Source organism: Bactrocera tryoni, chromosome 3 (genome assembly GCF_016617805.1).
Source record: "Bactrocera tryoni isolate S06 chromosome 3, CSIRO_BtryS06_freeze2, whole genome shotgun sequence".
NCBI lineage: Eukaryota > Metazoa > Arthropoda > Insecta > Diptera > Tephritidae > Bactrocera > Bactrocera tryoni.
The window spans coordinates 66643355-66671276 of NC_052501.1; the positions used below are offsets into that span (position 1 = coordinate 66643355).

A 27922-nucleotide genomic window follows, 5' to 3' on the forward strand; every position below is an offset into this window, starting at 1 on the left:
TGAAAAATGTGGAACTTTCCTGATATCACAAAATGTTTTACATACATATTACACTTTCTTTTCTATTAATTAATGATATAATTTGTTATTTTTTAATTTAAATTCTTCTGAGGTTTCTTTTAATCCCCTTCTAATTAGATTGTGGCTATTTACTATTTGTAACATCTGGCAGCGACATAAATCATCCTACGACGAGTCGCGACGAATCGAAAAAACGGCAGCAAGGAGTGAAAATTTCGAAAAAATTACTTTACTACGGTAAAAAACAGCACCAAAGTGAAGAAAATAGGTGTAATTGTCACAGAAAAGTTTCCTTCGATAATGGCAAAAGTGCAGTGCAAATTATACAAAAAGAAAGAGTGCCATTAGCAACCTTTTAGCGCATAAGAAAATTTTTTTCATTGCAGCTACTCTTGTTGTTTCCTTGCTAGTTCGACAATGACGCCAACGTCGCTGCTGTTGTCGTCGTTTGCTTTTTTGGAAGTTAGTTCTCAGTAATTTTTGTTTGCCGTATTCATGTGCAGTGTTTGCAAAATTTTTGTTGTGCAAAATAAGTGATTGGTCGCTTTTATCGCAAAAGCTAGTTGCATTGTAATAGTGTACATGACACTTGAGCCAAGTTGGCAAAGAACGACGCAGCGGCCGAGCAAACTACATATATAATGCCTTGGGTAGCAGTGTCAGTGTTTGAGTGCATTTAATAAAGTGAAAGAGTTTGTTCACTAATCAGATTGTAAAATTTAGCAAGTTAGTGTTTTTGCTATATATGTTGTTGGAGTGCAGTTCCCCCGCTGTGATCAGCAGCGAGCCGTGAACATCGCGCTCAGCAACAACGTATACGTCAGCGTCACTGCCGTCGTATGAGCAACGGTAAAAAGTCTGCTGCTACTGCGACGACGATGGCATCCTGCGCTGCTTTCGTGCGCTCTTTTTTTTATAATGTTAACGTTTACTTCGTAGCCGCTCTCTCTTAGTCTATTAGACCGAATGAGAGAGAAAGCAAACGTTTGTTGTGTTTGGAAAGATATAAAGGGGTGGTGGTAACAGGTATGGGGTCCAATAAACACACACACGCCTTGATAGAGTGGATGCTGCAAAATCCAATAGCAGTTGCCTTCATTATTGCATTTTGTTTTGTTGTTGCTTTAGTTGCAGTTATTGCAGCCGGGCCGTTTGGTGAGCCGTTTGACATAATATTCAGCAAGTTTTTGGATATTTACAAACATGAAACTGTGAATTTAGTTATATATGCTTCAGTATATGTACATATATATTTTTTTAATGTGAAAAAGTTAATGAAGTTTTTAATGATTGCTGGAGCATTAATCACATAAATATTAACAAATCGACGTTTATAAAGGGTGACATAGTGTAGTTTTTATGCTAAACCATGGTGAAATAAAGAACATACATAGGTTTCTTTTTTATATACCCGTACACAAATGCTTGTGGTTTCAGTGCTGATGGCGGCATATCAGCAACAGCGCTTTGCCATTACAAACACCAATGCGGTCACAAGTTATCGCCTGTTTGTGGATTATTTGCATATTTAACGAGTTTAGCAGTGAAATGCGTGTACGCGCACAACAAATACGAATATGTTGAAAATGAAATATAATTCTGAAACCACTAAGCCTATTTCATTATATGTATGTACATATGTCGTATTTACTTACATATGTGCTGTGTTCCAAAAGCAATTTTTGTGCTTGACTTAGAACAAGTCAATAAGAATTTTGTTGATTTTTAACGTTAACATAAACGTTGTCTTTCATCAAAATACTTTTTGTGATCCAACTTAATCTTCACCCGGATTGTAAAATATGTATGCATATACATACATACATGTGTACTAATATATTTCTTTTACGGTGTTGCAGGTGTTATATGCGATGCAATACTTCTATAAGAAAAACTGTGAGGATCTATTTACTACAAAACAATGTTGGCTATCTAGATCTAGTTCTTTAAAAATGTTGCGTTTGTGTAAAAGCACTCCTCATTTCAGTGGGCAGTTATTTTATTTCGAAATATTTTAAAAGTCTTCTTGCTAAATGATTTCACTAAATAAATAATAATATATAAAGAAATTTGTACATTATATTATATTATCGAAGGGGATCAAAACCCTTTTCAGGATTTCTGTGTTATACAGATGAAACAAACATACTAAATAGTAATACATATATGTATGTATATTGTGAAATCAGTTTGCAATAATATTTTCGTTCTCAATTGCCTTAGATGGCGCAACACCTGTTTCCCTGCCTTTAATTAAAAGTCATTCATACTTAAATCGTTCTGTCTAGCAACCAAGCACTTCAAACTATTTCGACACATTTCATCCCTTAAAACTCGTCTGCTATCAAACTGCTAGTATCAATAATTTTTCCCTTTTTCTTTATCTTCTGTTTATCGTTTTGTAGTATATTACACTCCTTTCGCTTCCCGTTTGGTTGCTGGTTGAACAGCAACAACTACTTCACATCTATTTTGGTCCACAGTTTCCCCATCTATGTTTTGTGCGCATCTTTCTTTTTTTTTTATCAGCTTACTATTATTTCCGTTTCCGTCGTACGAACGTAACCAAGTGAACAGTGCCGGAACGTCAGCAGAGAAACATCATAATGTATGGCTACTTGGCCAGTTACCGAATTGAACTCGTGCAAACTCACAGTAGGGTTGTTTTTGCAACACATCTAACTAAACAAACAACATTATAATCACCATCAGCAGTAGCGCCAGCGCCAACATTTGAATTGAGAACGAAATTCCAGATGAGACTAGCACAAAACTCACTCATTCCTGCGGAATGTTACGCATTGTTTCAATGCTCCTTCTTCAGTCATCATCGCTATGCCTTTGTTGGTGTATATTATCAGCTTCCATGCTCCACCATATATCCAAAAGCTTTGACTACTTATGTCTGAATGGTTTCTCTCACTATCCACTTGTGTACGGCCGTCTGCCTGTTGGCGCTCATGTCGTTCATTATTGGGTTGCTTTTGCTTCCTTCTTCATCACTTAACATCCTTAGTATCGACGTAAACATTGTTGTTGCGTGTCCCTATACGCTTATATTGTTGTTTTATTTGTATCAGTTAATTGCAGTTGATTGCTGAGGTGTTCTTCAAACAAACGCGGGTATAAGAGTGAGTTGCGTTTGCATGTGCTAATGGCAGCTGTCTGTGTTGGAAGAAGTCGCTTGGAGTTAAGGGTGGCTTTTCCGATATATATAGTGTGCTAGTTCAATTATTTATGCTATACTTAATCGTTTTATTCATATTAATAGCTCTTCCTATTTTGCAACGTGTTTGATCTCTATTTATTTCTCGACTCAACTGTTGCTTAGTGAGGGTGTCCTGATTTTGTTATTTTTCCCTTTGTAAAATTTCTGTGTTGGAATTTTCACATGAGTCATTCTAATCTGTATAATAACATTTATAAATTGATGAAGATGTTAAGTGTGTCTGAAAATGTTTAAAGCCATTGGTCGTTCTGCAAAACACAAGATACATACTTACATATGTAGGTGTTTACTTTTGAACAGGATCGAGGACTCAATTGTCCAATATCGTGCAATCATCATCATATGAAGTGATGATTGTTGTTGTTGTAGCGACAAAAAACATTCCTGAAGTAATTTTGAGGGATGGTGCCGAGTTGACAGTCCTTGGCCGGATACAAATCCGGGTCCGTCCTGGTTACTTAGACCCGACTGTCGTAGGAACGGTATGAGGTGATGGTTGTTGTTGTTTTTATAACGGGTACCTAGTCCCCGTTGAGATGGTAAGGGTTAGCCAGGTCATTTAACGGAAGGCCCAAGAAACGTGCTGTTTCGACGAGGTCGGACCAAAGGGAGAGGGGTGTTAGATGAGTGGGGCTGGTGGAGCATGCAAAGAGGTAGGCAGTGACATACGGAGCCTCATTGCACGCATAACATATATTGGATATGTCGGGGGTCTATTCTGGATAAGTAGGAGTTTAACCTGTTAAAGTAACCAGAACGAAGCTGCGCAAGGGCCACTCTTGTTTCTCGTCCTTTGAGTACTTCTTACTAAGACGTAATATCCAACATTACAACCAATCCCAACATTTTTTTTAAACAAAATACATTATTTATTGTGTTCCTTTTAATAAAGTTTAATTTTTGAAACTTAGTTATTCTTGCATATCAAATTCTAGCCTTTTGAAGCTGCCTGCATAACTCAGCCACGTTAATAAATTGAAGATACGAAAATCTTAAGCATCTTGCTCCGCTTAATTCAATGTTGCACTCTTATTTTCATTTCCGTATTCCGAATCTCCAATTTCCGTTCGATTGAAGATGCTTTAGTGATGTCCTTACAGCCACTTGTTATCGTCCTCATATACATACTTAAGTGTGCGTCTCTCTCTGCTTTCTTGCATTCATCTAAGGTCGGTCTATAGTCTTCTTCGTATATTTATTAATAAGCGCGCTTATCAGCGTGCTGATTGAAATTTAATTCAATGTCTGTGATTTCTACTTTCGCCCTAAGCAGACAGATGCGACCACCCCAAGCACTCAGCATAGTCATACTCTTTTTCATCCAACAACTATTAGCATGCATACAAAGTGGTGCCAAAGTACTTACATACACAGGTGTCGTTGTGCTTCTGTTACAATTCGTGTATGATTGTTTTTGTTGTAAAATTGTGTTTGAGCGCACACGCCCCCTTTGCATAATAATTACTAAATTCGAAACATTTTGGGATTGCTTGTGCCAAAACAAGAAATAATAAGTAAGGAAGGCTTATGTTCAGGCCTAACCGAATATTTTATTCTCATATCGCTATTTGCAAGGATTTTTTATTTTATAATTTCTTTAAAATATTACAAATTTTGACTAAAATACGGTTTAAAGTCAGATGGAATTGAATATTGTAATGTATGAGAAGTAGGCTTGGTTGTAGCCTGTTTCACCCATTTTCAGAAAGTCAAAATAATATGCACGAAAGTTGATTCAAATTGACCTAGTAGTTCCTAGGAACTCCTGGCTTAATATCAGCTCGGATGGAGCGCTGCCGTGCTATCTTGGCTGAAAAATTTAATGTCTCTGACATATCTGTCGCACTTTTAGTAATAGTTATATGGGAAGTGGACGTGGTTACCATCTAATTTTACATATTTTCAGTGCTTGAAGTGCTAGAAAACTTTCTTCTGTATATCTTCCCATTAAAGCGGAGCCACTCAACTTTTTTTTTTTTTTAATTTCAAAGCACAGATGCCATTCCATAATGCAATTAATGGCATTAAATTATAGTTTTGTAATTTAGTGTGGATTTCTAATATCATATTCTGATATAAATATACTATATATAATTCCATATCTAGCTCGATTAGTTTTAAATGTTACAAACATGCATTAGGTGAACAATCCTACAATACTCTAAAGCAACATGTTGCAAGAGTATAAAAACAAAAGTAAAAGAGAAGCGTCAAGGCTGCGGGAAAGAGCTATAGTAGCTAATAATTTGGCGTGTCTGTCGGTTAGTTGGCGGGTGGCAGAACAAGAAGCAATGTCAAAAATGAAAGCAATTCGTGAAAACAAAAGACAAGCGCACAAGCACATATAGTATGTACTATATGTGTGTACATAAGTAATCGGCCAACGTAAAATTTACTAAAAAACAAAATAAAAATTTTAATGTTTATTTCTATTTTTGCTTTGGCCAAAATACTACCTATTATTGCATTTCCTAGGCTGTTGTTGTTTTTGCCGATTTGTTATAATTTTACGCTTTCATGGATTTTTGCTACCAATTTTTTAATAAGCATCATTTTGGTTGTGTCGTTTCTCGTTGCCCAAATTTGTTTTCTCATTCTTCCCTTCTATTTTTTCGCTTTCCCATTTTTTCACGACCGCGAAGTCAATTATGAGCGCTGAAAAGCTGCCTTCAACGGAAAATTTGTTTTGCTCCGTATTTAGCGTTTAGCATTAAGTCTTTAACGTTGTCTCATGTGTGTGTTTAGTGAGTTGTGTGTGTGTTTATTTACATGCATGTACGCCTTCTATGCGGGTGGTTGCAAAAACAGATATTCAGCCGTTAAGTTCCCTCAGCCGTTTAAGTTCCCTCCCAGCGCGCGTATGTGTGAAGTGTTTGCTACTGGAAAAGTTTTCAATCACTCATGATTGAATCGCTTATTTGGAAGAAATGCCATCACATATGTATGTGTGTGTGTATTTGCATTGCTTATCATTACAAAGTCATCTGTGGACGTGTGTATGGGCACGATATGGCGCTAAGATCAGCGCAATATTTATTTTAAAATAAAAGCAATAAATGTAATATTTAACGAAACACTTAACTTTCTAAAACTACATACCGATTTATTTTATAACGCTGAGGAAACAAGAGTAGTTGCGCACATCGAGTTTAATATTTTTACAATTTGCCTATAAGTGAAAGAAAATTAAATAAACTCTGTTGATACAGAAAAAAACTTTAAAAATTAATTTGCATTGAAATTGGTATACCTGGAAGGGGCAGAATAAAAAGTAGTGGAACCATTACTTCCCACGCCTCTCAGATTTATGTAAACGGAATCAATTCCTCGAAATTAGTTGGGAACTTTTCTCTGCCGCTATAAAATAAACAACCAGAAGCTATTCGAAAATCGTCGGTAGTTCATTGTACACTATTTCTTTGCCTTTGGGTTTCGGCACCCAATTGGTGAAACAAACAGTATAGTCCCAATTGGTGAAACATCCGCTGAGTCATCAATTTATGTATTTGTTCATCTAAAATTCGAAACTCTGTTTATATACGCATTGTGTTTAGTTATAGTTTCTGGCAACCCAATCATTCTTTACATTTTCGAACTTGTTATTTTTACAAAACTTGTTTTTTATCCACTTTATTTTAGAAAAATTCCATTATTTTTTTGTGTTCAGCAAATTTCTGGTAGCTTGACATTCAACGGAGCTAGTATTTTATCCTAAACCAAAATAGAACTAAATAAAATGCTTTTTCCAATTTTGCAGTGAAAACTAACAACCAAATTGAATTTTTATCGAGGAGACGACGAATTCTAAGCGAATATCACAACAAAGTGCAGGAGAGTTTCAAATATAAATAGAAAAAGTGAATGAGAGAAAAACAACAACTAAAACGACAGAAAGTAAAAACGAAAAACCGTAGTAGACTAGATAGAGAAAGGATACGGAGTGCGTCGTGCAGGGTGTACAGAGAATATAGGCAGCCGACCAGACTGCAAACTGCCGATTGCCAACTACTACCAGACCGTGCGTCCATAAGTAGCTGCTTGTTTTTTGGTCACAGAAGGTGAAGAGCACAACTCTGACACTTGTCAGTTGCATTGGAATTTCGTGCAACGCACTGGCGGAGCAGTCAACCGCAGTAGCAGCAGTCGTCGTTGCTGAGAAAATGACGTTTTATCGGCGGTCAATAGGCGCAGCAGTGTAGCAACTTTTCGAGCAACATATTTGTAAACGGATTTAAAAATAGAAGACGACAACAAAAACAACAACAGCAAACTTAAACACGACCACGTATGGAATTCGCCAAAAACGCAAAACGACCAATTTGATTTTGTTTATTTAATTTTGTGTGAAATTTTGAAAAAAAGAACTAAAATTAAAGCAGTGCAAAGTAAAAGCACAACCAGCAATCGGCATTGTTGCAAAGAAATATACAGTGAGATTTTGGCGCGCGTCATTGCACGCATTAGTAGAGCCGGTGCAGCAGCAAAAGAGTGGCAGTCAAATCGACCATAAATATCCAGCGCAATACAGCCAGTAGTCACCCATCTCTGGCAAACACTGGCGTTAAAAATTTGCATTTGTTGTCATTAATGTGCGTACGTGTGTTACGTGTGGTGATGCTGTTGCAACCATAATTCGCGCATTAAGCATTTTAACACAAATAGAATATAGAAATTTTTGGTAAAAAAAATTGCATTGAAAATATAATAGCAGTGGAAGTTTATAAATTTCGAATTCTTACGGCTAAGACACAAGATGAAGCGACGCAATGCCGACTGCGGCAAACTACGACGACCAATAAAACGTAATAAAATTACAGAGAGCGTGTACAGCAGGTGAGTGCAACAAAATTACATATTTATTTATTGTCTTATAAAAATAATATTAATTTCCAAATATTTGCTAATTTTAGAAATTTATGTTGTTGCAACGGTGTTGTTGGTATGTACGTCAGAAACAGTGTGGCTCTTGCAATAATAATATGGCTTAGTAATGTTGCCAACAACTTTTATGCCACCTTCATTGACATCCAGAGTGTCTTCTTATAATACAACAACATTATTCACGTCCGGTAAGAGGCGAGTCATTTAGGATATTAGAGCAGGATGAATTTACCATTGATTCGGACTCAAGCGTACCAAATACAAATCCCATCACTGAGGGGCCCATATCAGTTAATACCCCTTTCTCTGTGGGTAAACTTTCACGAAACAACCATTTTTATGTCGTATGTTGAAATTTGATATTTTTTTGAAATGAATACAAGCATTCTTAAAAATTATGTGGTTTAGCGCTAAAGATGAATTGTATTGGGTTAGACCAAGTTCTAAACCTCATATTCGTAATAATCTGAATTCCAATCTTCAGCGGCAGAAACCATCCCTGAATAAATTGGGAGGAATGATGTCGACTCCCTGGCGGGATAAAAATCGATGTCCGTTCCAGTTACATAGACCCAAACGCCGTGGGTAGGACCAATTATTGTATTCCTTTACGATTTCGTTGAGTAATACATATATTTAGAGTTCTTCGCAATATTTTTATACCCCGAACAGGGTATATTAGTTTGTCACGAAGTTTGTAACACCCAGAAGGAAGCATCGGAGACCCTATAAGTATGTATATAAATGATCAGTAGGTTGAGCTGAGTTGATTTAGCCATGTCCGCCTGTCTGTATATATACGAACTAGTCCCTCAGTTTTTAAGATATCGTTTTGATATTTTGCTAACGTCATTTTCTCTTCAAGAAGCTGCTCATTTGTCGGAACTGCCGATATCGGACCAGTATAACATATAGCTGCCATACAAACTGAACAATCGGAATCAAGTTCTTGTATGGAAAACTTTCACATTTGACCATGTATCTTCACAAAACTTGGCACAGGTTATTTTCTAAGCTAATAATGTAATATACGAACAAATTGTTCAGATCGGTTTACTATAGCATAGCATAGCATAACATAGTTGCTATACAAACTGAACGATCAGAATCTAGTGTTGGTATGGTAAACTTTTTCATTTGACGTGATATCTTCACGAAATTTGACATGGATTACTGCTTAAGGTGATAACATAATCTCCGAAAAAATTGTTCAGATCGGATTACTATAGCATATATGTATGTAGCTTCCATACAAACTCGACACATAGTTACTAAAAGAAATGTACCTGGGAAGGGTATATTAGCTTCGGTGCAGGCGAAGTTAACGTTTTTTCTTGTTTCATAAAAGTTTTACCAACACCTAAAACTATTTTCTTGGCTTTGATCCATGCAAATCGCAAGAGTATAACATTTTCGATTACACACGAACTTTCCTTCAACATTTCACGAACCAATATTTCGACACCTATATTATAAGCCAGCTTTTCTAGTTTAGATCTAATTGTGAATTCGATTCTAGCCAAATCATAAAGACTTTTCAACCTCTTTTAAATAGCTGCATACAAAGAATTTTCAGATGAATAAATTGCGAACTACCTAAACCCAATTTAAAACTTACTGAGTCAGACTTTACATCATTACTCTAAAGTCGGCAACAAGAAACCGAGCGAAGCATTAAAAAGCTTCAATAACAATAAATACTTCCCGAAATATAGCAATAGCGCTGCTGGTTTAAACTAAATGATATGACAGCGCAGAAAAATGATCGCGTGATTCATGTAGCCGTCATAGACAGCCTCATTTTGACTCATATACATAATGTACACACTCTATTGTAAGTACATAATTTTGAGGCTCAAAAAGTGTTTGGACTACATATCTTTGGCGACATAAACAAATATGTACACAGAAATGCAAACACTTAACCCAACAGCTAACAGAGTGTTGATGCTTTGGCTTCTTATTGACACTCGGTTTTTGTTTTGTTTTTTATTTTCTTTTTTAATTTTATTGTATACGCTTTTTTTTACTTATATGAATCGGTTTTTTGTGTGTACTTGTGGGTAGCAAACAAACAAATCGTATGTGCTCTCCTTGCGTGTGTTTGTATGCCGCCATGTCGTCTTGGCGAGGAGCGCTTAATTGAATTTGATTGATTTAGCGCAGCGCAATCCAATGATCGCGCCTCCAGTCAACTGATAGCCATATATGTGCCTATGTTTGTGTGAGTATGTTTATACGTATCTACGTAGTAGCTCAAGCCGGTAGGTGCCGTAGTATGGCAAACAAATCCATTTACGTTTGTTTGTTTTATTGCCAGTTGGTCATATTTAAAAGCGGTATTTGATAGCACATATTTGCCCCTCTTTCTGTCAAACAATACGCGCACGCACACACCAACCAGCACGTCTATTATTATTGATATGGCCAGCGTGTGTATTCTTTTTTAACATTGACGCTTAAGCAAATTGGATTGCGGTTTGTGATACGCTGTGACTATTATGCGACACCTTAATTGTTAATTCAGTATGATGGAAAGCAGTCTTTAATCATTTGTTTGTTGTATAATAATTAATTTCATGTTTTTAGAAAAGTAAATAATAAATATTAGTGTTTTTTTTTTGTTTTCAATAAAATAAGATTTGAGGTTAAATTGAAATTACGAATATTTGGTATTCTACTTTTAATGTGAATAATTTTTTTTTTTTATTTAAGAAATAATAATTAATCGAAATTAAAAGACATGGTAATTATCGTCTTCAAATCAGATTTAAAAAAAAAAAATAAAAATACATTAATAACTTAGATCATAATATAATTTTATAATTTTTATAATATAATATAAAGTAATTCCAGTATACATATGTGCATATCTCATTTGTTCGTTATTTCTTACAAAGAAGTGCCCTTAAAGGAGCCACGGCTTTTAATAGCTGATAAGAAACCAGGAATTCTTCGTTGTGGTAACTTCTCTTATCGGTAACGAGTGTTTTTGGGATTCCACCAATATTTTTTGTAAACCCCAGAGTATAAATAAGCGATACAATAACAACAACAATGTTAATCCCATTCTGTATGCTACTAAGTAAGCCAGTTCTTTTAAGTAACGATTTCGGATTTTAGTTGTGGCAAAATCGAAAAACCCATTCGCTAATTTTGTAGAATAATAATAGCAACAACAATGTTTTGGTCTCAGGACCTGCTTGACCAATTTCAACCAAATTCAGTACATAAAATTCTCCTAACATTCGTTTTTCACAAATCGGAATTCGAAATCGGACTGCAGCCACGCCTACTTTCCATATAGCACAATATATATTGTGGCGATATGCAATTGAAATTCAGAGAGAATCTTTTCCTAACTAACAAGCCTTATGTAAGTCAAAGTACTTCGCTGGTTGATTGCAAGTTGAGAGAGTATGACATGTTCGGTTATAGTCGAACTTAGCTCTTCTTTACTTGTTTAAGTTATTTTCCTTATAAAACATATTTTGTTTATATAAAAATTGCTTAAGATTTAACTAATCTATTTATTTTTTTTCTTCTCCTTGCAGCACAACTGTCTTGTACTTGAAATTCCTTATACTTTGGGCCATTGTGATAACCGCCGATTTTATGTTTATGTTTCGTTTTGAATTTTTATGGCCTTTTTGGCTACTTTTACGATCGGTGCATGACTCATTTAAATTTAAAGGATTGGTAAGTACAACTACGAGACTTGATACTAATAATAAATGTAGGACAATAATACGAAAGCTTTTGGGTACTTGAATAGATTTACTTGTAATACAAGGTGCATTTCAAAGTAAACAGGACTTTTTGAGTTTAGCGCCCCCTGCTGGCGCCATCTATATATCGACTGGTGCGATAGAATCTGCTATCTTCATCGATTGTCCAGTAAGAATTTCATGACATGTCATCGATTGGAAGTGAAGTTATTGCGTTTTAAGTGTCAGTATGTTAGTGTTATCGGTGCGAAAATGAGCTTCGAACAAAGAGCCAACATTGAAGTTGGTTTTAAAGTTAGTAAAACTTTTACCGAAACGTTTCAATTGATGAAACAAGTTTATGGCGATGATTGCCTTTTCCGTAGCAGAGTGCACGAGTGGTTTCAACGTTTTCAAAGTGATCGTGAGGACATAAATGACGATCAACATGTGGGCCAATCAAAATCCGTGATCACTGGAAATTCCATCGAAACTGTGCGTGAATTCACCAAAAATCATTGAAATTCATGGAAATGGAATTGAACATCTCCAAAACATGGATTTATCGCATTTTGAGCGAACATTTGGACTCACGAAAGGTGTGTGCACGTTTTTTTCCCGCACAAATTGACTGAAGACCAAAAATTGCTCAGAATCCAACATTCGATCAACGCTTTTGACCAATTATTTGACCAAAAATCACATTTTACCCATTAACCACTTCCCGTATTCACCTGATACCGTGCGACTTCTTCCTTTTCGGAAAAATGCATTTGCCCATGAAAGGAAAGCGTTATGCAGACGTAGAGGCCATTCAAAAGGCTTGCACCGGCATACTGGCGGCCATACCGGCCAAAGAGCTAAAACACTCTTTCGACATGCTGTTGGACCGTGCAAAAGCTGTACTGAAGCAGAAGTAGATTATTTTGAATCAAATAAATTGATTTTGTTGAAAAAATCATTTGTTCTGTTTTTTTTTAAGTACTGTTTGCTTTGGATCAAACCTTGTATTACTCCTTTGTTTTTGGTGTTTAGCAACGCATTAGCAAGACAGTCTGATCTATGTTACGAGATTTCCTGCTAATGGCTTAGTACCACAGATAAATTCCGAACTTGTTCAAGTTTCCAAGTATTAGAAAGGCAGTTTCTTATTTTTACTAATCATAAATTTTAGTTTATTTTTTAATATTAATTTTTTTTCTTTTTTTCAGGCATTTTCTGTGTTATTTGTATGCATTGCAATAACATCCGATTTAGTGTGTTTATTTTTTATACCAGTGCACTGGTTGCTATTCGCAGCAAGCACTTACGTCTGGGTGCAATATGTATGGCATACAGGTAATAATAACAACAACAAACTCTGTGTTACAAAATATAATTTTTAATTATTGAAGCTCGAAAAATGTAATATTTTTAAGTTATATTTAATTCATCCCATTGCTAACAATTACTTTCAAACTCTCTTCAAACAGACAAAGGCATATGCTTGCCTACAATAATACTTTGGATGCTGTTTGTCTACTTGGAAGCAGGCATCAGATGGAAGGATACACGACATATGCCACATTTGGATTTATGTCGACCCTTCGCTGCGCATTGGTATGTACTTTTTACGCAATACTAATTCCATGTTACTTTGGCCTAATAATTTCAAATTGTTTTGAGCAGCATTGGCTATCCAGTGGTGACGATGGGTTTCGGCTTTAAAAGTTACATTGGCTATCGCATACGACAGCGCAGGCAACGTGAAGTTGCGAAAGAGAATGAGTTTTATATGCAGCTATTGCAACAAGCCCTGCCACCAGAGGAAACAACAGACGATCCAGCAATGACACAGCTGCCCGCTGTAGCTGGTGCCACCACAGTGCCGGCGGTAACCGCTGGTCCCGGTGCGAGCAGTATATTTGCAGCGCAAAGTAGTGCACAAAACTCACAAACAACAACTTCCCACACGTCAGCGGTGACGGCGGCAATTAGCGCATTTAATGCATCGAATAGTTCCGCCATTACCAGTGTGACAACGTCGGCTGCATGTAGTGCGCTCGCCACGGCGAATGGCCTGCTGGCGTCGGCAGCAGCAGCTGCGACAGCGGCCGCAACAGCAGCAGCGGCGGCGGCAGCGGCAGCAACGTGTAGTAGTATGAGTAGTTTACAAGCACAAAATCATCAGCATCATCATCAACAACAGCAACAACAAAATCATTATCATCAACAGCAGCAGCAGCAGTCGCCAGCGCAGCAAAATCATCAGCACAGTAATCACAATCAAGCGACGTCAGGCGCATCACCGTCGTCGTCGTCATCAACATTGCACGATCATCACAACAACCACAGTAATGCGCATAGCAGTGTTGTAGGTGGTGGCGGTAATGGTGCTAGTGGTGGAAATTATAATATTAGCAGTTTACTGGCAAATGTATCAGCGGTAGCCGCAACAGGCGGCTCAACCGGCATAGCTGGTGTCACTGCAACGCCTGCTGATGATAAGAATTACTTACAGATCAGCAGTGGCGGTGCTTCCATAGCTGCAACAACTACAACCGCATCAACAGCGTCTATATCTACTAACAGCAATAGCTCTGGTTCTAATTCCGCCTTTGGTGGTGGTGGTGGTAGTGGTGGTAATGAAACTATATGTATATACTATATTACAATCACACCGTTGCATATGTATATATACATACGTCACGCATTCAAATATGCTTTCATGAATAATTTATAACAATTATGAGGTTTCGCTGTAGTTTTGTTGTGGCTTGTAGTTGCTTTGATTGATTTCGAGATGTAGCACAGTACACCTTAATATTTTGCAATTATATTTTTTTATTTGCTAAGACAATTAATGAGCTCTTAAAAATTATTTAGAAATATTAAAAAAATATTTTGTACAAAAAACATGACTGTAAACGCATAATTATTCAAACTATATAATCCCTGGGTTAGAGTCTATAACTGCTACTTGATTTTTTTTTTTATCTTATGGAAAGATTATTTTTCAATTATAGTGAAATTTATAATTTTTAATATGTTTTATTTATTTATTTATTTTTGTCTCCTTTTTTGTTGAATTATTGCTTATATAATATTTATGAAATTATTTGTCAGCCGACTTTTGTTTATTATGAAAAAAATTATTGCTTATCTAATACTGTAGTAGTGGAGCAGATTTCATGCATCTCTATTATTTTCTTTACTTGTAGTGTTTTAGGAGCATATTTTTAAATTCGAAATTTTCTTTCCTTCCATTCCAGCAACATCCAATGGTCACATTGGTGGTAAAGGCCACCGTCGCGGCGCGGATAAGGAGAATAGGAACAAAGGCGGCGGCGGTGGCAGTGGCGGTGGGGCTGATGCAGATTCCAAACATAATAAGAACAGCAACAACACTAGTTTTCATGCTGCCGACGGTAACCAAAACAGCAGCAACAACTCAATGAAAGAGCGCGGCGATTGTGAGGTGTCAGCTAATAATAACAGTCATGTGCATACAACACCGCAGCAACAAACGAAAGATAAAAGTGGTGAGCTACCTACATAAGTGCTTGAATAGATAAAACTAATTGTTTTCTCTTTTAATTAACACAGATGAGCATCGATCGGCGAAAAAATCTAATACACCAAGCGTTTCTGGTGCGACGTCGCCGGTGGCGAATGGCAATGTTTTGCAATTTGATGCCGATGATGTTGTTGCTGTGGAGCCAGTCGAGCGAACTAAAGGTTGGTTGAGAAAAATTACTTGAAATAAATATGCATAATCTCAATTCAACTGTTTTGCAGGTCGTCGTAATCGTGCGCGCAAAGATAATGCTTCCAAGGACAATCATCAAAACACTTCGCATAATACCAATAGCAATTCGAATAACTCCAACACACACTCGCACAATCACCAGCAACAGAACAGCAGCACCAATAGCGGTGGCAACGGTAAAGATGCCGCCGCTAACACCCAAAACCATAATAGCGCTAGTAATAGCAACAATTCGGATGCTTCCTCGGTGTCCTCATCCACCTCGTCGGCCAGTTCGGCATCATCATCGTCAGCGTCGTCCGTAACATCGGCTTCCGTTTCGTCAGCCATCTCGCAAATAGCCACGAAAATGGTCTCTAAAGTCTGTGAAGCCTGTCTCAAGCTTGAGGCGGATGTTAAAAAGTACCGCGCCGAGCTGAGTCACATGAAGCAAATCGAGAATGAACTGCGTCAGAAGCTCGAGTCAAATTTGACTACGAAATCCTGTTTGCAGGCCAAACAGAAAGAATGTGACGAGCTGGAGAAACGCATACAGGAGCTAACAAATGGGCGGCATGCAGATATGCTGCAACTGCAGACGATCGAGCGGCGTTTGGCAGAGGAGCGGCGCCAAAAGCAATCGTTGGACGCACAATTGAATAATGAGAAGAAAGCCCGTAAAATTGCCGAAGAAAAGGCCGCACGGCCGGAATGCAGTGCGCAGTGTAAGCAGCGTAAGCAGCTTATGGATGAAGATCTCAAACAACTGCGACGCGAGCTGAAAACGACTGAGGAAGCCAAGCAGTTGGCGGAACAACATGGACGCAAATGGGAGCAAGAGGTGAGTAGTGAATGCATGGTCTTAAATGTATGCTGTGCACAATGCTTAATATGTGTGCTTTACAGTTGCGCATGTTCGAAGCTGAGGTACGAAATCGTGATTCGGCGCAACCGGGCACCGAGATGCTAATGAATGCGTTGGCCGCAATGCAAGATAAAAACTGTACACTCGAAAAGAATCTTTCAGCCGAGACGAGAGTTAAGCTGGACTTATTCTCAGCTCTAGGTGACGCCAAGCGCCAACTGGAGATATCGGAAAGTGAGTAACCCACACGCACACCGAGAAATAACTTACACCACTACTCACATATTTACTGTTTCTTGAAACTTTTCACAGCTCGTCGTATTGCCAAGGAGGATGAAGTGCTTGATTTGAAGGCGAAAATCGCGCAATTACTCTGCGTTATGCCGACAGATCAACTTTTGCCCGCCTGCGGCTCAGCTGGCGCCAGTTCAATGTTGCGCATGAATGATACGCCACCGTTGCAGTCCGGTCCCGGACCAGCTTCACCCATGTTGAGCAGCCTAAGCGCGGCAGCAGCGGCCCAACAGGCTGCAGCGGCAGCGGCGGCGGCAGCAGCAGTGGTTGGACACCCATTATCGGCACGCGTTGGTCCACCGAATTCCGTTGCCGATTATGGTGGGCAGCAGTCGCCGCCCAATTATGTAACGGCGCAACATCAACATCAGCACCAGCATCAACACCAATTGCAGCATCCACACCAGCATCAACAACAACAGCATCATCAACAGCACCAACAACAACTCCATCAGCAGCAACAGCATCAGCAGCAGCAACAACAACTACATCAACAGCAGCAGCAGCATCATCAACATCAGCATCAGCAGCTCCAACAGCATCAACAACACCAGCACCAACAACATCAGCAGCAGCAGCAACACCAACAGCAGCAGCAACATCAACAGCATCAGCAACAACAACAACAGCAGCAGCAGCAACAGCAAGTGCCCGTATCGGTGGGCACGCCGGTATTTGTATCGGCGTCTTCGCCGGGCGCTAGCATCAACAGCGGTTCCAGCCTCGACCCAAATGCGTCTGTGTACACGCCCAAAGGTGGGTCGGGTGCACCGGGCAGCGGTGGTGTTGTTGGCGTGCCAGTGGGCGGTGCCGGCGATGCCTGACAACATACTGCATCTGTGGGCGTCGTTGGCCACCTGATGCGACGTAAAGTTTGAGATTGAGATTATTATTTAAGTTATTGATACATCCTCAACAGACACTGCAACTAAAATAACCGCAACAACAACTACAACTATTTGCAAAATATTTGAAAACAGCAAGCAAAGGGTGCTCGTGTTGGCAGTAAGCAAGATCTTGAAAGGAAGGAGGCAGTGAATATCAGCTTGCTAGTCAAACGGCAACTCTCAGAGCAGATACAAACCAACAGATGAGACATATTGATAAATACAAAACAAAACAAAAGCAACTATTAACAAAGTAAAGGATAACAAATATCTACAACAAAAACAAGAACTACAAACATGAACATGGACATAAAATTGCAAATGAACATGATATTATCTTATTGAAAAAGAAAAAAACATAACAACAAGAAAAAACAAAAAGAACACAAATTAAAAAGAAAAATGAAAGCAAGACACTACTGCCTTTAATTACATCCTACGACTAAGCGTGAATATTGCTTTTAGACGTATAGTATTGTTTTCTGTAATTTTCAACCACATAACCTAATAAGATTTTTTATTGGACAGTTTCTTAGAATTTTGTATTTTTACCAAAACAAACAGCTGTATCGATGTAGAGATCTTTTGCAAGCATATGGTCCAAATTAAAGCCTTAAGAGCGGTTGGCGAATAGTGCTAAACCTAAATGACCTCGTATTAGCCATAAACAACTCGTCGGCATGCAAAAAGTTTCAAGAATTATGTCTGTAGCCAGAACGATTGTTAAAGACGTTTCTAAACAACACATGATTTCCTTTAAGTACTTGTTGTTGTTGTTTTAACGGTTAACAATTTAAGTACTTCATTCACATCTGTCTTCTCCTACGAGACTAGATCGCTGCTAGTGCAGAAGTGCAGAGAACGGCTAAACAGCCTTGCGGAAAGAAACCAGGTGCACCTAATCTGTGTGCCAGGTCACAGAGGAATAGCCGGAAACAAACTGGCAGATGAGCTCGCCCGCTCCGCAGCCTCCACCAAAATGGTAGGTCCCGAAGCCTTTACTGGGTTGGGTCCACATACCATAAAGGAGCTACTCCGCAAAGAAGAAGGAGTGGGCAGGAAAGAGCATTGGCAACGAACACATGGCATGTGGCATGCCAAGTTGCTAATGGGAGGGACAACTTGAGCAGGTTCAAAATTGTAATTAACCTCCCCAGACATAAACTCAGGCTACTGGTCGCATTTTATACTGGCCACTGCAAGCTAAATAGGCATTTGTGTAACATGGGCCTATCTTCTTGCACTAAGTGCCGGTTCTGCGACAGGGAGCCTGAAACACCGGAACACCTGCTGATCGACTGCACAGCAGTCTGTAGACGCAGGATTAAGGCCCTTGGATCCATGTTTCCTGGCAGGGATCGCATCGCCTCACTAGCACCCGGAAGAATATTGGACTTCATCAATGTGCTGGGGCTAAGTGAGCTTTCACACGTTTTAGACCGCCCGAGAACCTTTTTTTAATTATCTAATAACTCGAAAAGTAAAATTTTCAGATAATGTTTTTTAATATTAATTTTCGTAATTTTTTGAAACTTACAAAATCCATCGAAAAAAAACTACAAACTGACAGCACTGAGTGCATTTATTTCTGTGGTATCGATATCCGATTAACACATCTCTATTAAATTACATCAAAAACATATTTTGAAATTACCAAGTGTATATATTTTAAATGTTTCGTGTTAAATACAAATGGTGCGCATTCGGGGAGTAAAATGTGGGTTAGCACATGATAACCATCTGCTACGACAGCCGAATACAACAATTAAGGATCCAAAACTCATTGAATTTGTTCGTAAACGACGGATTGATTTTCGCGGTGAAGACCCGGTTTGTAAACAATGTGCAGAAGAATTAAAACATATATATTTAGAAAAACTTAGACGAGCTCTAGAACTGAAACGAGCGCAACAACAAAGATCCTTGGAGTTGTCCTCTTCAGTTACAGATCAAGATGATACCATTACTGGTCGACAACAACGAGTGCTGCGTGCGGCAAAAAAAGGTTCAACCACTACAACAACGACTACTACAGCAGTCAGTGAAAAGCAAATAAGTAGCTCACAATCAACAATTGACGAGGGTCCATCCACAAGTGCTGCAGCAGCAGCGAAGCTGAAACGTAAAAAACAGGAAGCGATGCGACGCCGACATGGACTTGTGCATGTTGTAGGTGATGACGCGGCCGACGCTGATGATGATGACGATTATGAGCCAAGTCCAAATGCTGTAAATGGCACACGCTTACCGCACATACAGCCTATACCTAAGAGGAGAAAATTTGTACATGCAAATCCAGATGTCCTAAATATCTACATGGCGGGCCTGACCGGTGGATAATTCTAATGTGTTTCATTATAATTCATAATAATAATAATTTATTCAGACGACTGATATTTGTACAGATTTATACTGTTGTAGTCATACGTAAATATGTTAAATTAAAAATTGTTACCTCATAAAGAATAAAAGTATATGTATTTGATTTTATAAAATAGCCTTAGAAATAACGACTATCCTAGTGTTAAGACTAGTAGTCAATTAGAATTCAATAGAACGTCTACTTAATTGCGGATTTGTTCATCAAATAACTATCATAAGCGTGATTGTTGTTTTTGCTTATGCTTATTATATGCTAATGCTTATACCCCGTTTAAGGGAAAGCACAAAATTAACTGCCGACGAAGTCACTTAGCGGTAGGACATACTTATGTTTAGTATGTCAGCGATTTTTTATGGATAGATTGTTCAATATCCAGAACGAAGTTAGGCTAGGATTACACTGGTTTCTCGGTTTCAAGCGTTTGGTTTCAAGAGTGATTTCTGGAAAATGTTTGTAATGAAAGTCTTAACGGAAAATATGGGTTTTGGCATCTTATTGGCATATAATTTAAATGGCTTTTCCCGTTCTCCCCGTGTAATCAATTCATTAATTCGGTTGGTGCTAAATTTTAGGACTCCGCCTAGGGTTAAATTCAAAATATAAATTTCGAGACTCTAAATGACGCCAATTTCTATCAAAATCAGCTGTGTATAGAAAAAGCGTAAATTGAAAGAAAAACAAAGAACAAGAAGAAGACATTCAAGAGTAGACGTCAAATAAGAGCACACGTGCAAAGTTAGCTGCACGCTTTTTATCCAATAAAAAATACCTAGAAACTGTAAATTTAAAATAGCGTTAGAATTCATAAATAAACTAGAATTTAATGTGTAATTATAAACTTACAGAAAATGGCTATTGAGGCAAAAAATAAAAGAAAACGAAAACATCAGAACGTACAAAATGATGGTGAAGACTTGCCGGACGATGGAGAAGTTGCAGTGCCGAAAAAGATCGCCAAGAAAGTAAAACAAGCCAAAGAGCATGAAAATCTGCATAAAAAGAAGAAAGGCAAGAATCCTGCTACAGAGCAGGAAGCAGGTGAGGATGAAAAAACACTAAACGGTAAGGCTGATCATACCGCCGATGTACAAGAGGGAGAAGAAGAAGAAATGCAGGAACACGATTCTGGCTATGAAGAGAAAGCGTTGAAGTTTTCAAAAGATTTCAAAATGCTAAATTTTCGTACAAAGCTGCGCAGCAATAATTTTGTAACAGGTAAAATATTATTTTTTATTATTTTCACATTATGACTTAATTATAAGTTTATACATATTTATTTGCTTAGAGCTCCGCCACTTTCTGCATATTATACAGTCACGCCCCAAACTAGTCGCCAAATATATAGAGAAACGTGGTAAACCGCTGGAACTGGCCGAAGCGCTTGAGCGTGTGGACAAAACAAATGTGCTACACATCGGCTACCTTTGCCAAGCGTTGCAGCTTGTTTTAATGGAAATTGTATCGAATCAGAAGGAGCACATGGAGTCGGCGGTATATGCTTCACGTTACTTCCTCAAATCACATGGTACTGTGATCGATCAACTGCTCAAATCCGCACAATTGCAGCATCGACGCATCGCGCTTAAATTACTCACCGCCATTGTGTGTGTCGATCCACAATTAGGACGTCAATTGCTCGCCTCTTACGACATACTGTCTAATGTAAAGACTATCGAAAATATGCTTTCACATTCACCGCAAGAATTGAAAGAAACTGAGACAGTACGCAAATGCTTTATACACTTTGTGCTCGCCTACCTAATCGACGGTAATACACTGCTTATACGTAATATACTGGATCGTGGCGCATTGATACGTGCACTCGCCTCTGGCTTGCAATATGATGATCATGTAACGGTTTGTGTCGTGGTCAGCACATTGCGTAAATATGTCTTGGAGTGCAGTGAAATATCGAAGACCAAGAAAATACATGTTTTCGACGCAGAATGCTGCAGGCACTTTGCGCGTCTCTACGATTGGCTCGGACCCAAAGTGTACGCCGCCAAGTGTGCGGGTAAGCAAGGGCCGCACACACAGTTGCCAATGGATAAAATCGAGCCGTTGGTGAATGCGGAAGAGCGTGATGCTGTGGCGAAAGTGACACATGAATTTCTGCTACTGCTAATGACTTCACGTAAGCATGGCATCTGCTTTGACGCGGTCACAAATTACCGGCAAAAACATAACGCCATACAGGGTGAGATAATTTTGTTATTTCTTTTTGTGGAACTTATAACCTAACTTTTTTTATACAATGCAGGCAAGGTTATCGGTCAACTCCTTAAACCCTGGTGTAATGAACGCAAATCAGAGCTAGTTATACGCATACTCTCCACTTGTCCGGACCTCGCACGTCACACGGTACGCAATTTTGCTGGCATTATAAATCCGCTGCGCACGGCACTGCGTGATTGGATTGCCGCTTGTGAATTTCTCACGAAAATAATATCCACATTGCAACCGCAATTGCTACGCGCTGCATTGGATAAAATTACACTAACCGACTGCACCTACTTCATCAAGGACGTGTGCTTGCCCATCGAAACGTTGGCTTTATTGACGGGCGCAAAAATGATCCGTCATAAGAATTTCGGCTTTCGTTTGGCCGCCAACAAGTTGTTGTATGCCATGTTTGCGCAATATTCATCTTATATGGCGGCAATAACAAAACGTGAAGAGGCGCGTGACAATGTGAATTCGCTGCGTCGCTTTCGTTTGGACATTTTAAATCATATTTTGGTGAATTATCCCACGGTCGAGGAGATACTCTTCTCGCTGTATATGTCTATAAAAGATCAGGAAGCCGAGGAGGTGACCGTGTTGGATCATTTGGATGTGTCGCTAGATTTGTTGTTGATTATTTGTAAGGAGCATCGTTCTTTTGTCAATAAAACCAGCACCATTTTGGATTATTTGAATCTGTTGCGTCCGTTGTATGCCGGCGATGAGGCGGGCGATGCCAGCACCGCAACAGGCAACATTAAATTGGAGTTAAAAGCCATCAAAACCATTCTATTGTTGTTGCCAAAAGCGCTAGACCCCACCGAACAGCTATTTAGCAGCGTTTTGAAGTCCTTCATTAAAGCTTTCATGTATGGCAGCGAGGAGGTGCGTCTTGAAGCGGGTCAGCTGTTGCACACGATATTTTTGAATACCGGACTTTTCGATTCTGGCGTTTGGGAGATCGATTTGTGGCTGGAGGCGTTACGTTTCTTTGATGCCGACACCGTCGATGTAGTGACTCAGGTGTTCATTGAAGCGCTGCAGGTGCGTAAACGTTCTGATAAGTATATATTATATAATTACAATGCATTATCTACATACAGGTAACGCGTGTGGATGTTGAGATGCCGAAAACAACAGAAAACATACTGAATGAACAAAATTTGAAGAAACTCTTCGAGAACATCGAAAGCGGTCTCTCGGTGCAAGCGTATGTGGAGAGTGTTTCGATAAGCAAGCTCTTGCCGCTCATTTTTAAGGGTGTTGAAATCATCACGCCACTAGATAAGTACCTAGAAACTGTGTGCCTACTGCTCTACCACTACTACCCAAATCCAGAGCAAGTATTTGAATTGTATAAGCAACAGTTCAACACGCTCGACAACTATATGCGCAGCTGGCTAGCCGCTAGCGCTAAAGAATTATCGCTAACAAGCGCTAAATTGCCGGCAGAATTGAGCGTTTTGGCGCAACTGCACGACGCGTTAGTGCGCGGTGATGTCAAATTTGCTAAAATTTTCGCCAAGTCGAAGTCGTCACCGGAAGCGCTTGAAGTGACACTACGCGGCGAAACAGTCGGGCTCAGCGCTGAGCTGAAAAGTGAACGCCTACTCATGATCTACGTGCAGCAAGCGCTCTTCGTGGTTGCACAATTGGTGGAGAAGCAACGGCTGACGCGCAGCCAAGCCGAAGCAGCAGCCGAATTTCTAGGCGATTGTGTTGATGTGCTGTGCGCGCTGACAACGGCAGAGCAAGCGCCGCTTTCAAATGGTGAGCAGGACTACAATTTCGTGGATAATTTGTTTAAATATGTCTTCAATTTACGCTTAACGCGCGTACAAAGCACCGAGCTGATCAGTGCCAGCAACGAGACGCAGCTGAGTTATCTCTATTTCTTGCGTTTGCTTACGGAGCGTTGCAATCGCCACCCTTACTTTGTTACGCATGCGGTGAATTGTCGCCTAAAAGTGGTGAAGGCTATTGCCATCTCCATACAGTCGCTGGAGCAAACAAAGGCGGCTAGCGAACAGCTGCAGGATGCTGTGCGCCTGGTGCGCGCCTTACAGCTGTGCGCTGGTGAATGCATTGAAGTGCTCGATTTGTTGGTGACAAAACTGAAATACAGCGACTTTGTGCTCGCGGAGACCATGCAGAAGAGCGTCTACTATGAGTTGTTGGTGTGCGCATTGCAGCGCTTGGCCGCGTTGAAGCAGGCAGTGAAATGCGATTTTGTACCGAAGTTCACTAAGCTTTATGTGAATTTAGTTAAGCGTTTCGGTGCCGAAATGGGCTACGAACAGCTGGAGGAAGCGCTATACGATTTCCTAAGCATCGCGCATCAGTATATACCACAATTGGGTGCGAAATTTTTCGGCGCATTCTTTGTCGAACGACGCATTGCCAAGTCTTCGATCAAGCTCGCCTGTTTGCTGCTCGAGCGCGATGCGCAGTTAGACGACGAATTCGTGCAGCTGTTGCCGACGCACATGCATAAGAAGGAGCTCGTTTATCCGCTAATCGATATTGCATTCGCCAAAGGTTTGACGCTTGAGCCAACGCTGCTGCAAAATATCTACCAATTGTTTAAGAGCGGTTTCATGAAGACGATCGAGAAGCCACAGAAAGCGGGCGTTATCTATAAGGAGCATGCGGGCGCTTCCATCGCTTTGATTGAGCGCTGTATGCCGCGTTCGGAGTGTGTGGACTTTTGTAATAAATCCTACAAATTCGACGGCTTAGAGGTGTACCAGTTGCGCGTTATACATGCGATCTACAGCAAGGCGTTCGGCGTCAACGCAGATGCGACGAATAACAACCAGCAGCGCGCGACAATATTTGTGAACTTCATTAATCTGCAAGTACAGTTGCTGAGTATTGAATTGAAGAAGCAACAGGTGGATGCCGAGAAGCTGGAGTTGTGCGCTTTCCTGTTGCAAAATTGGTGGCAACTTGGCAGCGTTGCGTGTGCTGCCAAGCCGTTGGAGGCGAAAAAGCAGCGCGCTGGCAAGAAGAAGAAAGGCAACGCTGTTACTGAAGATGTGGATGAAGCGCACGAGCAAGTGGCACAGGCAGACAATGACACTGCTACAGACTTCACGCCCGATTTCACGAAGCTGTTGCACAATCAGCAATGGCTGAACTTCTGTAAACTCTGCCTCAAGCTTGGCATGCAATCCGTAGTGGGCGATGAGGCCGCAACCCTGCAGTCAGACGCCACGCATGGCTTATTGTTGCAATTGCTTGCCTATCTCTGCCAGCAGCTGTACACCGATTACACAGCGGAGGTGGACGCTGCGCCACCAATGGCGGAGCCGGCGCAACTCTTCGATATGATTTGCACACATTCCAAGTTTTTCGATATCGTTTTGTCGCCGCGTGAAACACAAGTGAAAACGCAAGTGCTGCATCTACTCTATACGCTGGCGCTGAAGAACCCGGCCGCGCTTAGCGATGCTCAAATACCCATTATATTGGGCGCCTATCAGGCGAAACTCAGCGATGCTGATCGCTACGCGCTGGCATTGTTGCAACTCTATGAGGTGCACGATTGCGGCCTACAACAATATCGTCCCTTCATTTGGGGCGAAAGCGCTATAGCTTTCTATGCGTTGCGCGCGGCCGACGAAGAGCGCGCCAAGCTAACACAGCAAGAGACTTCCATAGCGCAGGTGATGTCGCTCATAGACCGTCAGCTTTGCGAATACACAATTGATAATTTTCCCATTTGGCGTAAGTTGAATGGTGCACAGCAGCTGCCCGTAATTGAGTTCCGCGATCCATCAAGGAAAGCGCTAGTGTTCGGCGGCAATGAGCTAGAGCGTCGCATTGAACGCGGTGAGGCGCAATTCGATGAAGCCGAGTTGCGCTTGTGTCCGGTGCGCGCGCGTGTTTCCCAGCAATGCTATGATCCCGCCTTCTTTGTGCCGCTTATGAATATGTGTTTTGCGCCTGAAGCGTATTCGCATCCAGCGCGTCCAGTACAAAATGGCTTACTGTCGTTGGTGTTTGCTGCACTCTCATCGCAGGATCGCGATATGCGCTTGGCAGCTGGCTGCGTGCAGTTGCGTTATCGCGCGCACTTCGAAGCGAACAAGTTTTTCGAGCGTCCGTTGTGGGTGCAGGCATACGATAACATACAGGCGGGTCTTAATGAGTTGCGCGAGTCGTGGGTGAAGCACAAGAAGAATAGCGGTACACCACGCGTACCATACATTCCCGGGCTGTTCGTGGCGAAGACCTTCAATCTGACCACGGATCCAACACATTTACTCTACAAACAACTCACCATGTACTTGCGCTTGAAGAGCACTTTCAATTTTCAATGTGTGCCCGAGTTCAACGTGCTTTTCTACTCGCCGGAAATCGAGCATCAAGCCTTCCGCCAATTCATTGTCGAAGTCATACGCAATGGCTTGAAATCAGGCTCAGATCTTTTTTTGCTCGTCACCACGAACACCTTCAAAGTGCTGCAAGGTTTCTATGGCAGTGCCATGTCTACGCTGGATATGAATTTGCTCATACTCTCCGTTTTCTCGACTTGCGCCAAAATACCCGCATCTTCGAAGGTTATGATCGAGCATGTCGGCCTCCTACCCTGGCTCAGCTCGGTCATCAGTACCATTGAGTTCTACCACTTCGACATTATTGAGGGCCTCATTAGCACAATTAGCAACCTCTGGTATTCCGTAAAAGCTTTTGCGCACGAATTCCACAATTTCGCTCATATTACGCTCGAACTGCATTTGCTTGTGCTGGGTTTGCTGCCTCATCTCTCGGCACGCATTTCGCCGCATAACTTTGCGCGTCTAATGAATATTCTGCAGAAGACTTCGTGCGGCCAGCATCGTGCCGTGTCGGAGACGCAGTTGGCCAACTTGATCGAATGTGCTGGCAAACATTATCCGTCGCTTGTACAGGACATCGAAGGCATCAAGGCGTTTGGTGGCGCTGGCGCGGCCACACATGAAGCTTACTGCCGGCAATTGTATGCGGCGTTAGGCGACGCGACGGATGCGTCCACTGCACTTATGACTTTGTCGAGTCTGCGCGCCTACACGATCGATTGGTGGCAGTGCAGGCATGCACAGAATGCACTGACTGCTGCGTCAGCGGATGTTGAGCTAAATGCAACAGTAGGGGACTAGGCGAACACCCTGTTCATATCCATCTATTGATTAGTCTTAAAGAATGTTTAGCGTTAAGTTTTCAATTTTTTAAATATTGTATTTCCTGTAGTGGTGATTATTGTAGAAGAAAAAAATATGTATGTAGATGTCTGAGCTTATTAGTACGAATAAAAAAAATGTTATACACCATTAAACTCGTGATCGGAATCTTCGACTCAGAAGTCTGAACTGATTTTATTTTATTTATTTTTAATGTTTTTAATTTCAATTTTTTTATTTATTAATTTTTGTTTTTAGTTTTGTTTGTTTTTACTTTCATTTTTTTCAAATATTTTTAATTTTTGCCTTTTTTAATTTTTTTAACTTTTTCTGAATTAAAAAAAAAAATAATTATTTATTTAATGTTTTTATTTAAATATTTTTTTGACTTTAATTTTTTTTTTTTAATTTTTTTAATTAATTTTTTTAAATATTTTTTAAATATTTTTAATATTTTAAATATTTTTTTTTAATTATTTTTTTAATATTTTTTTAAATATTTTTTTAAATTTTTTTTTTTTAATTTTTTTTAAATTTTTT

General features: G+C 40.0%; 3 protein-coding genes across 8 annotated transcripts; all 3 read left to right on the plus strand.

Annotated features, from left to right (window-relative positions):
* Positions 1-183: 183 nt before the first annotated feature.
* On the plus strand, positions 184-17933 carry LOC120772655 (macoilin-2). 6 transcript variants are annotated; one of them, XM_040101382.1, is made up of 11 exons: positions 184-258; positions 7008-8083; positions 11686-11830; positions 13050-13176; positions 13311-13437; positions 13507-14459; positions 15090-15359; positions 15424-15555; positions 15616-16406; positions 16472-16664; positions 16743-17933. In XM_040101382.1, exons 2-11 carry the CDS (start codon positions 8004-8006, stop codon positions 17546-17548), a joined length of 3624 nt encoding a protein of 1207 aa, XP_039957316.1. In that variant the 5' UTR covers positions 184-258; positions 7008-8003; the 3' UTR covers positions 17549-17933. The 6 variants fall into 6 exon arrangements, with proteins under 6 accessions (XP_039957316.1, XP_039957321.1, XP_039957317.1 ...); XM_040101387.1 differs by having other exon boundaries at positions 15090-15356; XM_040101383.1 differs by lacking the exon at positions 184-258 and adding an exon at positions 265-483.
* Positions 17934-19253: 1320 nt separating this feature from the next.
* On the plus strand, positions 19254-20082 carry LOC120771314. The gene is made up of 2 exons (XM_040099253.1): positions 19254-19430; positions 19485-20082. Exons 1-2 carry the CDS (start codon positions 19304-19306, stop codon positions 19949-19951), a joined length of 594 nt encoding a protein of 197 aa, XP_039955187.1. The 5' UTR covers positions 19254-19303; the 3' UTR covers positions 19952-20082.
* A 629-nt stretch (positions 20083-20711) lies between these two features.
* LOC120770554 lies at positions 20712-27547 on the plus strand. Its single transcript, XM_040098127.1, has 5 exons — positions 20712-20772; positions 20840-21209; positions 21280-22191; positions 22255-23261; positions 23321-27547. Exons 2-5 carry the CDS (start codon positions 20843-20845, stop codon positions 27359-27361), a joined length of 6327 nt encoding a protein of 2108 aa, XP_039954061.1. The 5' UTR covers positions 20712-20772; positions 20840-20842; the 3' UTR covers positions 27362-27547.
* Positions 27548-27922: the final 375 nt, after the last annotated feature.